Consider the following 14,904-nt stretch of genomic DNA (forward strand, 5'->3'; position numbering starts at 1 on the left):
GTTTCATACCATAAGGCCACTAAAGCAGGATTGTAAATCAAGACTTTATCCTTCAAATCCCCTATTAAAATTTAGGACTTAAGACAACTGGTTTTTAGGCGGCCTACCCAGCTCGGGACGGTAGAGGGACCTCGCGTTTTCAGTACAAGCTAAAAATTACGTCACATGGAAAGGGGTTTCCGGGTAGTCTGGGAAGATGCGAGTGTCCGGAAGCCATGGGGTTTCAGGAAGGTTGAGGGAGACTTGCGGGCGAGTTAGAACTAAGAGCTCCGGGGTGTCTCCGTAGCCCAATGGCCAGGTCGTTAAAATGCGTAAGGGTTGAATTTTGGTTGAGAGGCGGAGACTCCGAGTAGGCGGCTCAGGGTTGGTGCTGCCGCTGGGGTCCGCGACCCCAGGCCAACGCCAGCAGCGGCAGAAGCCGCACTTTGCCGCCCGAGCCCAGCACCTGGAGCCCTTGCGCTGGTCTGCGCGAGGATGCGCCGGCCCCGCTTGCTTTGCAGAGAGCGCGCGCCTGGCGCTCCGCCTTCGTCCGCGAGAGCTTCGGCTTCCTGGGGAGGAGCTCCCGGCCGAGGTTAATGTGCATTGGTGATGCTGCCGAGGGGCTGGGAGAGGCTCTGTCCCTGCTGATCCTTTGTACCTACGAGGTGAAAACGCTTTAATCCGAAATGACAGGTGAGGAGCCGGGGGCGGGGGGTGGGGTGGGGTGATGCTGGAGGAGAGGAATAGGGCGGGGAAGGAAGGGGAGTCAATTTCCATCCATCAGCCTGTAATTTTTCATGCACTTGTACGATGTCAGGCGCAGTGCTAGGTGCAGGCATACAAAGCCATAGTACAATCCCGCCCCGCCCCGTGGGAGCTCACGTTCTAATGGGGAGAAACAAGCACACATAAATATAATTATATATTTATCTTTACTATTGTGATATATCAATGCTATCTTAACTTTTTTTTTGCTAATATATTTTAATCAACGAGCATTTATTAAATACTTATTGTAATCAGTTAGTGATAGCCAATAATAGCTTATATTTATATGTGCCAGGCATTGTACGTGGTTTACAATTATTCACATATATATATACATATATGTATAATTTAATATGCCAATTGGTATAATAATGCTATTATAAATGCAAATATAAATTCAAAATATAGTATAAAACTATAAAATAAACTCAAATAGTGTAAATAAATAAATATAATACAACAGTATAAATATAGTATAAATAAATAAAACTAAAAATAGCATAAAACTATTGTTTAGTAGTAAGTAGTTTGGGAGGAAAGGCACCAGCCTTTGAGGGGGAAATCAGGAAACGTTTCACCAGCTGAGGGAGGGAAATAAGTCCCAGACTTGGAGGATGACTAGAGCAAAACCGGGGAGTTTGGAGATGGAGAGTTGTGTGGTGTGAGGAACTGAGAAAAAACAAACAAACATTAAACTCCTACTATTTACCAGGCACTAAGCTGGGTGCTCTGCTGAGAGATGGGACTATTTGGTTTGCAGAGTATGGGAGGGAGAGTAAATATAGGTTAAATGACAGTTTCCACTAAGTGGCTTAGGGTTAGATTTGCTTGGGTATCTTTCCTCAAATATTCTCAGTTAGAGGCTTTATTTTTAAATAGGATTTAGTGATCTTAATCTCTTCAGGAAGATGGTGAACCTTCTTATTCTATATGTAGTTTTCTTCAATTAGGAAGTGAATTCTTTGTGGCCAGGGACTGGCTTTTCTGTTTGTATTCCCTGCATTTGACAAGTAAGTAATAAATGCTTTTTTCTTTTCATTCATTCATCTTAACAATCATCTCCCCCTATATTTTACACCCAGAATATTCCTGACCATTTAAAATAAGATTGTAATATGGTGAGCACAGTAAGATTCATTCTTTGAAAATTTTGATATATTTTTAAATCATTAAAAAAAATTACCTTTTGCCCTTCATCATGAGTTTTCCCTTGTAGCAAAAAAAAAAAAAAAAAACAAAAAAAAACAACCAGAACAGTTAAGCAAACATTATCAGATAATGCTTGGAGCATTCCAAACCCAGAGGTTCCTTAAAGTTTTTTTATCAGTTAGTTATAAACAACAATATTAACTCAGCATGTCGTTTTTTATGCTTATATAATTGTCATTTACTAAGTATCTATTATGTACCCCTAAGTTAGCCAGCTAATAAATCACTCATAATATCTAACATTTCTTTATATGCCAGACATAGTGCTAAGTTATTATTATCTCATTTGATTCTAACAACAACTTTGTGAAGTTTGCCTCAGTTTTCCTAGCCATAAAATGAGGACAACAATAGAACTTATCTCACAAGGTGATGTTTTCCTTATTTTGTAAAATGGGGATAATAATAGCCCTTACCTTATCAGGTTGATGTAAGGATCAAATGAGATAATAATAAAGAATTTAGCACTATGTCTGGCATATAAAGAAATGTTAGCTATTATTATGGGCTATGTTAAGTGACTTGCCCAGGGTCATATAGCTAGTAAGTGTCTAAGGCTGGGTTTGAATTTGGGTTTTCCTCACTCAAGGCTTCTAGTGCTCTGTCCATTGTGTCATCTAGCTAGTAATAAAAGACCAAAAATAAAATATTACCTGCCCATCAAGAAGCTTTCATTTTTTTGAGGTGGAGATAGCTTACAGTTAAAACATATGGTTTTTTTTGAATTCTCTATAATACTACCTTTTCCCCGTCTTACACCCACATTATATGACTTCCCCTTATACTTTAATATAAATTATTATTTAATTTCTCCTTCTAAATACTTGTCTTCTGCTTCATGAATGAACATTAAGGATCCCTCTTAATGTGTATGAAGCAGATTTTTCTTCCCTCCAATCCTACAGTCTATGGTCCTTAATCTAAAACTTAGCTTTCAGAGTCAATAACTAACTCCAAGAGTCCTAAAGACTCTTTTCTCTGGTAAGTATTTCTTTCATCAGAGCTGTTTGCAGATTGAAATATATTTTTAAAAATTCTTTATTTTTCTTTTTTATTGCAACATGACTAATATGGAAATATGGTGATGGGGTGGTTTGTATAATGTTTATGGTATCTCTTGTCAACTTAATGGAGGAGGGGCAGAGTGAGGGAAAGAATTTGGAATTAAAAATTTTAAAAAATTAAAGTAAAAGAAAAAAGGAAAAAGCAGGAAGTTAAAATCTCCTTTATGATTTGCTACCTCTCTAGGGCTGGCCTGTTTCAATGAAATGCATTTAAAAATTTAGTGAGCCTACCCACAAAAAAACTAACCCTCCAAAGTGTTTGTTTTTTTCTTCCAAGTCTCAAATAGCACCACTTTCTACTAAGTATTAGGAAAATCTGGAGCTCTTTCTCCCTTAGTTCAGGAAAGCTGAATTTGAATTTCATGAGTCATTTAAATTTTTAAAAAATCTGTTCTAAAGAGGCAGTTCACTACCTCATTCCTTCTCCATCAATACTGTGTCTTGGCTTCAAGGCCTTGGAGAAATCTAAGGGTCTTCTTGATTCCTCTGACAACATTCATTGAGTCCCAGCTGTATTCAGAGTGCTGGGCAGATGCCATCTGAAAGAAGATACTGGGCTGGCAAAGAAGAATCTACAATTATAAAGGGAAACTGACTCTACCTGAGGAAAAAGAATTTAAAACCTTCCTGGCCTAGGCTACTGGAATGGTAGGTGCCAGATACAAAAGATGGCTATGAAGAGGCTCTTTGGAGATGCTCATGAGTACAGCATTGTGGGTTGGCTCACTAAATTTTTAAATACATCTCATTGATATAGGCCAGTCCTAGAGAGGTAGTAAATCATGAAGGAGATTTTTTTTTAACTTCCTGGTTTTTTCTTTTTTCTTTTAGCTTAATTTTAGTTTAAATTTAGTTTAATGAGTACATAAATACATTATATAGAATGTGCATCTTAAAGACTTCTTGTGACCTTTCTGTTTTTTGTTCAGTGCTATAGGGAGGAACCCAAATGTTTTTTGGAGTATATGTTACATGGTGAAGACCATTAAGTTTTCCATTTAGTAAAAAGAGGATAGGAAAAAAAAAAAAACAACTCCAACAACAAACTCATACTATAACTGGAGAGAATACAACAGATAATAAGATAGATGACTGACTGTGAAGAGATTAAAACTTTGCAGACATAATTTTTTGTTTTACAAATTTAAAACATTTATTTAAAGTACAATTTGTAAAATGCTTAATTTTCTAATAGGTGGGGATTCAGGGAGCTGTCCAGCTACTCCAGCATGGCAGAATTGCAGGATATATCTCTCCCTTTTCTTTTCACTTTTCTTCCTTGAACACACCAAAGGAACATTTTGAATCACCCTGGGGAAAACATAACATCTAGAAACAAAATTCCAAAAGGTTTCTCAAGCCTTTGGGCCAAGAGTGACTAGTGTGGCCCCATCTGTCCAGTCTCAACAGGAGGACTTCCCTATAGAAGTGTGGATTGGGTTTAGGAGGTGTTACCTCCTTCTTGTAGGTGAGGAGCATCCTGATTGACTGGGTGAGAGAGTCTGGTCATCATCCCCTGTACCTTCAGCTCTTTTGGTTAGTTAGATTGATGGGGGAGAAAATGCTAAATAGGGGGGTCAGGGACCTGGTCAGTGGAGTCAGAGAGCAGGTAGAAAGTGTTACCCTGGACAGGTGCTGCCTTCAAATCTCATCCCAGATTTCCTAAGCCAAACTACACAGCCCACTTTAAAAACAAACAAAAAAAAAAAACAGAACAAAGCTGAACCAAATGAAATATACTTACGAAAATGTGGATAACCACAGAAAATGTAGCTTTCTATGGAATGAATATAGTACTGGGTCTGGAGTTAGGAAAATTCATCTCCCTAAGTTCAGATCTCAGATACTTACTAGCTGTGATAATCACAGAGGGAAGACACTAAGATTAAGGAAGATTGATTACTTGACTGATTGATTGTTGAAATGATTACTTTTAAATGGAATGTGCTAAGAAAAATTGCATGTTATGACCATGGATGTATACAGATCACATTTGAATTTATTCAGTTTACATACAATTTGTGGCTGATTTGGCCATGCTTCAGCTGCTAGTGTCCTCCCTTCTGCCTGAATTACCTTGTCTGTAATAATTTTATATTTATTCTCTTTACATTAATTCTGTATGTATAGAATTATATGCATACTCATTTCCTTCACAGAATATAAGGTAAGGATTATTTCATTTCTTATCTTTCCTTTTCAGAGCTTAGCACAATGCTGGCATATTGTAGGTGTTTCATGAATGCTTCTTGATTTACTTAATATAATGAAATAGAAAATTTTGCCTTGAAAGAAAAACATAATCCTACTTTAAGAGGATTCAGAACAGGGCCCTAATTCTCTTCCACAAATGTTTATTAAGTAGGTGTTCTAAAAAGGACATGTAAGTTGTTAGGGATACAAAGGTAATTATTAACCTTTCTATAGGATTAAAAAATCATTTTGTTGTTGAGTTGTTCAGTTAAGCTGCTCTTTGTGATCCCACTTGGCAAAGACACCGAAGTAGTTTGCAATTTCCTTTTATAGTTCATTTTACAGATGAGAAAAGTGAGGCAAGCAGTATTAAGTGACTTATTCAGCATTACATAGCTACTAAGTGTCTGAAGTGGATTTGAACCCAAGAGAACAGAAAAAGGATTATAAATGAAACTGCAGATATAATAATGATAACTAGCATTTATATCGAGCTTTAAGGTTTGCAAAGGGCTATACAAATATTATCTCTCACCATCCCAGAGAGGTAGGTACAATTGTGCCCATTTCACAAAGGAGGAAACTGATACAAGATAACAAGATAAATTGTTTGTTACAAATCAAGTGATTTGTAAAGCTCTTAGCACAATGTCTATACAACGTTAACTATTATTGTTGTTGTTATTATTTGTCCAAAGTTACACAGCTAGAAAGTGTCTGAGGTTACATATGAATTCAGGTTTTCCTGACTCCAGATCTAGTACTTTATCTAATGTGCCAGCTAGTTGCTTCTGTTATTTATAGCTTGCTTTTCTTTTTAAATATGTAATAAATTCATTCTTTAGCATCCAAAACTATCCTACTTGTCTATGCTTCTTTCTGTCTTCTCTTCATTTGAAAAAAAAATACAACATACTTTTTTCCTTCCCCTATGCTTAGCCTCCCTTGCCTTCCTGTACTTCCCTATTAAAAAAAATAACAACACCCCCCCCCCCCCAAAAAAAAACAGCCTTTATTAGAAATATGTATAGTCAAGCAAAACAAATTTCCAAGTTAGCTCTGTCTTAAAATGTACATCTCATTCTACATCTTGAGCCATCACTTCTTGGTCAAAAAAGCATGCTTCATCATAAATATTCTGGAATCATGAATTGAACAGTGTTTTCAAGACTTTCAGAATTGTTTTTCTCTATGATGTTATATAGTTTTGTTGGTTTGGCTCACTTTCCTCTGTATCACATCCCCACATCAGATCATGCTTTTCTGAAACCATCCATTTCATCATTACTTATGACACAATACTATTTCAATACAGTTATTTGCCATTACAACAAATTGCTTATCCATAGTTTCCAGTTCTTTGTTATTATAAGATGAGCTACTATCAATAATTTTATACATCTCGGTCTTTTTATGTGCAGTACATGTGAAAGAACACTGGGAGTAAATTTTTTTGGGATGTATACCCTCTGATTTGCTAGGGTATACATCCCTCAAGGAAAGGACATCCAATCTCATTTTAGTGAGGGTAGGAGTTGAAATAAAAACAGGACTAATATAAGGTTTCCACCTGAGGAAGAAATTAAAGTAATCTAATCAGACTCAAGGCAGAAGTGAGAGAGGACTGTGTGTGTGTGTGTGTGTGTGTGTGTGTGTGTGTGTGTGTTCAGCACACCCAGACACATTGCACCTAGGGAGGAAAAACAGATGTAAGACCATTCTGTTTATTCTGGAGGCTTTACTGAAACAGGAGATAGATGCAAGAACAGCATAAATTGGAGTAATATCAGCATCCAACAACTAGAATAACTCTGTTAGGCACAGTTCTAGCCTGCAAGAGGAGGCAATGCAGTGGATTTGCTGTCCCAGGTTTCAAGAGTATGTAGTAATGTCCCTGTGTGATCCAGATCTTCATAGGTACATTTTGGGAGCTAGAAAAGGGCTTTAGAAATAACACTGATTCGAGCCATCACTGGGTCTGTATCCCAAGGAAGGGATAAGTATATATAATATAACATAAATAAAGGAAGGAAAAGTACCCACATATGCAAAAATGTTTGTTGCAGCTCTTTTTGTGACAGCAAAGCATTGGAAAATGAGTAGATGCCCATCAATTGGAGAGTGAATGAACAAGTTATGATATATGAAGTTAATGGAATATTATTGTTCTATAAAAAATGATGAACAAGCTGATTATAGAAAGACCTGGAAAGATTTACATGAACTGATGCTGAGAGAAACAAGCAGAACCAGGAATACATTTTACACAGTAACAGCTCCATTATGTGATGATCAAATATGAAAGGCTTGTATCTTCTCAGTGGTTTGGTGATCTAGAGCAATCCCAATAGACTTTGGACAGAAAATGCCATCTGCATCCAGAAAAAGAATTAAGGAGACTGAATGTAAATCAATACTTGCTATGTTCACTTCTTTTTTCTGGGTTTTTTTTTTCCCTCTCTCCTATGGTTCTTCTCTTTTGCTCTGATTTTTCTCTCCCAACAATTCATAAAACAATGTGTATTAAAAATATAGAGAAAAAAAAAGAAATAACACTGATTCCAACCTTCTTATTTTAGAAATAAGAGAATCTAGATTGGAGGGGGAAGAGAAGGGGAGGAAGAAGTGATATGCCTCCTAACTTAGTTCAATGAGAAGTGAGAGGTCTCTCAGCCAGTCTAAGGCCCAGATTGTGATGTTTTTCTAGGGAAGGGAGGTGACCCCATCTACCATCTGTTCTGGAAAGACATTTTCCCTAGTGTCTGCCTGGGAGTTTGAGAAAGTAGAAGAGGTGTGTTATTAGTCTGCTTGACCTGGCCCTCTTATGCTGGGGGCACTTCTGACAAAAAGAATGACTGGGTCTAATGGTTACAACAGAGAAATAAGTGATTTTGAATTCTATGAGTTTCCTGCGTCATGGGTAAATTTGAGATCCCTTTCTGTCTCCTAGGTGAACTTGAGATCCATTTTTTTCCATGGCTGCTAGGTGGTTAGAGGGCTGGACTTGGGAGTCAGAATTTAAATTCAAATCCAGTTTCAGAGACCTAATAATAATGTGACCCACACAAATTGTGTAAATAGCCTCAGTTTCTTCTATAAAATGAAGGGAGGAAGGACACCTCCCCCACAGCGGTATGAGAAGGCCAAATGAACACACATAAGTCAGGCTCTTTGCAAACCTTAAAGCACTCTCCGAATGCTAACTCTTGTAATTTTTATTTGAATGCGGCATATCCTGTGGCAGCCAAAAGCCCACGGCTTTTTGAACTAATACAAAACTGACCACCCTACTATTTCTTGGTTTGTTTCTTGCCTTTTAGGGAAGCATGGAAGATAACAACATGGAAAAGAAATCACAGGAGAATACAAGAGGTCCTTCCCAGAGAGAAATCCCACTCCCACCAGCTGCGCTGCTGCTGCTGGTGATGGTCCTTATGAACATCCTCCTCTATCTCTACCTTGATCATGTTTTTGTTTCTCCTCCACCCTCTGGCTTGGACTCCAGCCGATGTCCCTTTGGTACCTTCCGAATGGGACAGATGAAAAATTGCTCCCCTTGGCTCTCTTGTGAGTCCCTGAGAACAGAAGTTAGAAGGCTAAAACGTATTGGGGAAGGAGCGGTGAAAAGGGTGAGTTTCATTCTCGGGATGGGACTTTTATTTTCAGAATTGTATGTAAGGTCCTTGAGTACAGGGTGTGTCACATAGTAGGTGCTTACTAAATGTTTCTTGAATGAATTGCCCCTCTTAGGCCCAAACCTGGTTTTGCCAGTGAGCTGGGGAACCAAGGAGCAAACTCAGAAAAAGGACAACTTTGGTGATGGGCCCCTCTGAACAGAAAGAGAATTCTAATGAGTAGAGACTTGGATTTAATCAAGGGCAGGCTGAGGCAGTTCTCAAGCTGTCTCTTTTCTACCTAGATGAGTTTTCCTTCTGATTAACATGTCCACCAATGGGACCTTCCCTGGTGATCTGGATTAGTGGTAGTTTAATGAGAAGGTAAGCCAAACTTCCTAGCTCCTCCCCATCATCAGTAGTGGGGAGGAAATGGGGAGCCCTTAGATGTAACCAGTTGCTCCTCTCTGACTCCTAAAGATTTCATGTTGCTTATAATCTTCACCAGAAAAAAATAAGCCTTCTCAATAAGATGTTCAGTGGCTTGTGCCTCAGCTTTGGTGACAAGGTCAATTCAAACTTTAATGAAGGGAGCAAGGTTGTTTAGTCTTGTCTGACTCTTCATAACCCTATTAGGGGTTTTCTTGGCAAAGATACTGGAGTGGTTTGCCATTTGCTTCTCTAGCTCATTTTACAGATGATGAAACAGATAAACAGGATTAAGTGATTTGTCTGGGGTCACAGATTTGAAGTGGATGAATTAAATCCTTCTTAGCTGTATGACCCTGAGAAAGTAACTTAATTTCAATTGCCCCTCCAAAAAAAAATTTTTTTTAAAGATTCTTCTTGATTCCAAGTCTGATATTGGACCATCTAGGCTCCCACTCCCTAGAGGAGGGTATGACTCGAACTAGATCATGCTTATAAAGTTAAACCAAAGCCAGGATCTCTTTTGGGTGGAGTCCAGCCCAAAAAATAAGGAGCTGATGTTTGGGCTAGAAGTGATCACTATACTGTGTCACACCACTTTTTCTGGCTGGCTTTTTCTGAAGTGAAGTTTTAAAAATTGGAGGAAGGGGCAGCTATATGGCACAGTGAATAGAGCACCAGTTCTGAAGTCAAGAGGACCTGAGTTCAAATTTGGCCTTAGACACTTAATACTTCCTAGCTGTGTGACCTTGGGCAAGTCACTTAATCCCAATTGCTTCAGCAAAAAAATAAATAATAAAGATTGGAAGAAAAAGGATGCATCACAAATTAATACTTGATTATGAGTATAATAATATATTAATTTCCCTCAGATTGATGACCCTTGCCCAGAGTCGAAACTCGATATTTGTCTTTTGTGAGATATGGGGTCCAAAATGCAAAGCCAAACTTCATCCAAAGTTCCAGAGATCTAGGTATTAAAAATGGTTGTTGAACTGCTTAGGGGAAAATCAGATGAGATGAATACTAATAGATTTAAAGGGGCTAAAGTTAAGAATCTTATCGTGAGATAAGGTTACCATTTTTCCATTGCTTTTTTTTCTTCAGATTTTTAAAAATTGATTGATTCATTGATTTTTGAAGTGAGAATATTGGCAAATACTTGTAATCCTTGCTTTCAGGTAGACCGAGGCCCATGGGTTGGTTGCTAGAGCTGAGGATTTCTGAGCTAGAATAAGCTAAGCCATTCTGATACTCAAATTAAGTCTGGCACTGATTTGAAGAGTCCCTGGGTCATGGTGAGTCAGACTTGACTGAAAAATGTCTGAACATTTCAAGCCTGAGTCTCTCCTGTGACTGCAGTTCTTCCTTAGGCTGTCCCCTTACCCAGGGACGCTTCAATCTTTAATGCTTCAGCTTCCTCATCTATAAAATGAAGATAATAATAGCACCTGGTTCCCAGAATTATTGTGAGAATCAAATGAGATAATAATAGTAAAGTGTTACACATAGCAAATATATGTGCATATTATTATTAGTAGTAGTATTATTGTTGTTATTTCCCTTGTAGAGATAAGAAAACAGGCCCAGAGGAATTCATCTATTTGCTCAGGGTCACACAGCTAGACAATATCAGCACTGGGAGTTGAATCCAGATCTTTGGATGCTAGTGTTGGTGGCAATGACACTTCGGAGGGTGAGAGTCTATGCAGCCTCTGTTGGGCTCTTCTCAGTGCCTCCTGCTGCCCCTCAAGCAAGCGAGTTGGAGTGGGAATACAACCACAAAGCTTTTGTTTTGGGGTTTTTTTCCCTAAGACAATTGGGGTTAAGTGACTTGCTCAGGGTCATACAGCTAGGCAGTGTTAAATGTCTGAGGTCAGATTTGAACTCACATCCTCCTGATTTCAGCGCTGGTGCTTTATGTACTGCACCAACTAGCTGCCCCCAACCATAAACTTTTATTTATTTATTTTTATTGAAGCTTTTTATTTTTCACAACACATGCATGGATAATTCTTCGACATAAACCCTTGCAAAACCTTGTGTTCCGATTTTTCCCATCCTTTCTCCTCTCCCTCCCCTAGAAGGCAAGTAGTCCAATGTATGTTAAACACAACCATAAACTTTTAAAAAGAAAATTTGCTTAATAACCTTCTAGTGTATATTAACTACCTAGAAAGCTTTTTTTTTGTTTGTTACTTGTTTTTTTGGTTCTTTCCCAAGGAAATGAAGATAGGGAAGTAATCTTTTGACCAGGGGTCCTCAAACTTTTTAAATAGGGGGCCAGTTCACTGTCCCTCAGACTGTTAGAGGGCTGGACTATAGTAAAAACAAAAACTTTGTTTTGTGGGCCTTTAAATAAAGAAACTTCATAGCCCTGGGTGAGGGGGTTAAATGTCCTCAGCTGCCGCTTCTGGCCCACGGACCATAGTTTGACAAAAGAAAAACGAACTGAATAATATTTCCAGTTAAAAATTTCTAAAATGATTTTAAAAGTTAAAAGTTTTTTCCTCTGACATTTCTCCCCTGAATCCTGATTTAAGCATAGCACTAGAGCTATAAAATTCAATACAAGTAGTGTCTAAAAGTTGTTGGTATTTTTAAAAAGCTTCACAAAGGTCTGATCTCGTATAGTTCATAAATCTAATAACCTGCTATTTATGGTATACATCCCCCTATGGGGCCAACTTGAGCACTTGCACTTAAAGGCCTATATACACTACTTGTATTGAATTTTATCTCTCTAGTGCTATGTTACAGTTAGTACTGTATATCATAACTTAGTATACAGAAACAGTTCTGCATCACACTTAGAAACTTATGAACAATATTTCTGTGTCCCATTGCCCACTCCATATTCAGGGAGTATATTTCTCTGCTCATTAACACAGACAAAAGCTTGAGATCCAGTGTTCCTTGGCTTGGTTCTAGGTCTTTCTTTCTGAATGGAAGGAACAGAAAGTTGCCTTTTCCCAGCTCACCGCCCCAGAAATGAAAGAAGATTTCCTTCATGGGCTGAAGATGCTGAAATCCTTACAAAGCGAGCACGTGGTCCTGCTAATTGGCTATTGTGAAGACGACGGCACTCTTCTTACTGAATACCATCCCTTGGGTACTTTGAAGAACCTGGAAGAAACACTAAACCTCCCCAAATATCAAAGCCTGAACACCTGGCATCACAGGTTGAAACTGGCAATCAACTACGTGAAGATCATTCACTATTTGCACACCAGCCCCGTGGGCACTTTGGTGATGTGTGACTCCAGTGACTTAGACAAAATGCTTTCGCAGTACTTGCTGACGAGCAGTTTTAATATAGTAGCAAATGATCTGGATGCTCTGCCCGTTGTCAACAAGGGCAACGGGACCTTGATCAAATGTGGCCACAAGGAGCTTCTGGGGGAATTTGTGGCCCCGGAGCAACTGTGGCCTTATGGAGAGGAAGCGCCGTTCGAAGACAGTCGTATGCCGCCGTACGATGAAAAGACGGACATCTGGAAAATACCCGATGTCTCCAGTTTTCTTTTGGGGCACGTGGAAGGGAGTGATGTGGTCAGATTCCATTTGTTCGAAATCCACCAGGCGTGTAAGAAGAAGAATCCTGAGGAAAGGCCTTCAGCCCAGGAGGTCCTAGACACCTACCAAAAGGTTTTAAATTCTCTTAGAGACACAGTCTTGCCTGGGGTAAGAGAAATGTTGTGAAAATGAGATTAATCACTGAGAGGTGGGCCCTGACGATTTAAGGGGAAAATACAAGCTGCTCTTTTTGGTCTTTGTTGTGATTTTCTTCTGCTGCACCTAGATGGTTGCTTTCTTTAATTTCCTTATAATCCTTGAGCTGATAAAGGCCATAATTTGGCCTGAAGGGGTGGGAGAAGGGAACGGAAATGAAGAGAGTACATATGCATAGGAGACATGGAAAGTTCACTACATTTAAGAGTCAGCGTCCCTTTTTTTCTGGTTCTGCTACTCACTAGCTTTGTGATATTAGTTGAGTAAGTCCCATAATCTCTTCTGCACCTATTTTCTTATCTTTAAAATGAAGACATTGGCCAAGATGACCTCTATAAAGTCTATTTCTTGTTCTAAATCTATGATCTTTGGATCCTATTTTAAATTTAGCTTCCAATGCCTTTTTCAGATTGCCCCCTTGCAGGGGTACACCTAAGAGATAGACAACTAAAGGAAGGAGAACAAAGCAGCAAAAAGTCTTAGATAACCTGGGCTTGATTGTAATTGGATTTACAAAAATCAAACTGACTTAATTACACTCCTCATTGTGATGTGGAAGTTGCTGTGGGTTCTTAAAATTGAGATCACCAAATAAACAGTTTTGATGGATCCTACAAAACCAGAAAGGCCTCAAGGATGTAGAGATGGATCCTGTGTGTTGTACCCCTAAAGGACAAATTTAGCAAGTTCATTCCCAGGGTAGAATGTTGGCTGTTAGGAGATGATTTGGGGAGGAGGGGCATGAATGGTAATTCATGAATGGATCAGGAGATAAAATGGCCTTCTCTCCCTCCTGGCCCCCTTCCTTTTTGCTCTCAGAAAATGGAGGCAAAAGTTTCAAAGAATCACATAATTTTTACTCCATCTATTACTGTTAAGTTATTTATTGATATTCCTAACATGTAAATGAAAAATAAGGTGGCTGAGAACAAGAAGCAGCTGATAGTAGACAGACAATTCATGTGGTCCATTAGTATTCTTGGGATGGTAGGGAAATAAGAGGAAGGTCCCCAGCATATCCTGAGTACCCCTCCTAATGGAGATTTTATGGATCAGCATAGACAAAAGCCATACAAAATGGGTATCCATTTTGAGATCTGCAATACTGAAGAGAATATTCACATTGGAGTTTTGGAGTACTCTATGTGTATTAGTCCAAAGACCTAGCTAGTACATACCACAGGAATGGAACCAAAGCCATTCTGATATTCTCACTCTTAAGCGGAAACAAGTGTAGAGAAGTAGCAGTTTTCATCCTAATGTCTATAATGGAACATTTGGGCACCCGTCCTTGCATTGTCCTCCAAGGACTATAAGTAAACAGATCATTGCAAAGGAGATTCCCACTGAAGCATCAGCATCCATTGCATAGGAAGAAGGAGTTATAAACTCATAAGAACTGTGGAAGATGGAAGAGGATTGTGTTTTTATTGCCTAGATCACAAAAAGAACATTTTTCTCCAGTACTTTCCTTTTAATGGTAATAAAGTTGGAGTTATCAGTGTATTCACTTGTCACTTGGGTTGATTTAATCGTCATATGCAGCTCTTGGGTGCCTTCTCTCTCTCTCTCTCTTATATAATACTTTTCTATTTTTGTTAAGAAATCTATCATAACATTTTCTTTCTTGGTCAGTAAAACAGAACTATTGCCAAAAACTGATAAATTTTTCAAAGTTGAAAGATATGGAAATAATTTAATACTAAGTCCTATAGAGTTCACAATTGTGCTGCTGTCCCTAAACCATGCTTCTAAAAACCATTGCTCTTAGAGATGAGTTCTGAATGTCCCAAATGACCTATTGTGACTAGTCAATAAGAACAAGTCAGTGATATTGTCTTATTTACCAGGAGAAATGGAGTGGTCCTCGACTTTACTAAATAAAACCATCAAAGAATCCTTTTCCTATAGGTACA

The 14,904-nt window shown here is 38.6% G+C and overlaps 1 protein-coding gene across 1 annotated transcript; it reads left to right on the forward strand.

The window, feature by feature from the left end:
* The first annotated feature begins 348 nt into the window (after positions 1 to 348).
* On the forward strand, positions 349 to 14,494 carry POMK (protein O-mannose kinase). The gene is made up of 3 exons (XM_051975629.1): positions 349 to 672; positions 8,534 to 8,842; positions 12,188 to 14,494. Exons 2-3 carry the CDS (start codon positions 8,540 to 8,542, stop codon positions 12,956 to 12,958), a joined length of 1,074 nt encoding a protein of 357 aa, XP_051831589.1. The 5' UTR covers positions 349 to 672; positions 8,534 to 8,539; the 3' UTR covers positions 12,959 to 14,494.
* Positions 14,495 to 14,904: the final 410 nt, after the last annotated feature.

The sequence above is a fragment of the Antechinus flavipes genome, chromosome 2 (genome assembly GCF_016432865.1).
Source record: "Antechinus flavipes isolate AdamAnt ecotype Samford, QLD, Australia chromosome 2, AdamAnt_v2, whole genome shotgun sequence".
Taxonomy (NCBI): Eukaryota; Metazoa; Chordata; class Mammalia; order Dasyuromorphia; family Dasyuridae; genus Antechinus; species Antechinus flavipes.

Bases quoted from the DNA above. Each gene is read 5' to 3' on its own strand.
- POMK (XM_051975629.1), top strand. From the start codon at position 8,540: ATGGAAGATAACAACATGGAAAAGAAATCACAGGAGAATACAAGAGGT. The intron at 8,843-12,187 runs GTGAGTTTCATT...GCTTGGTTCTAG, and splicing joins GGGAAGGAGCGGTGAAAAGG to GTCTTTCTTTCTGAATGGAA.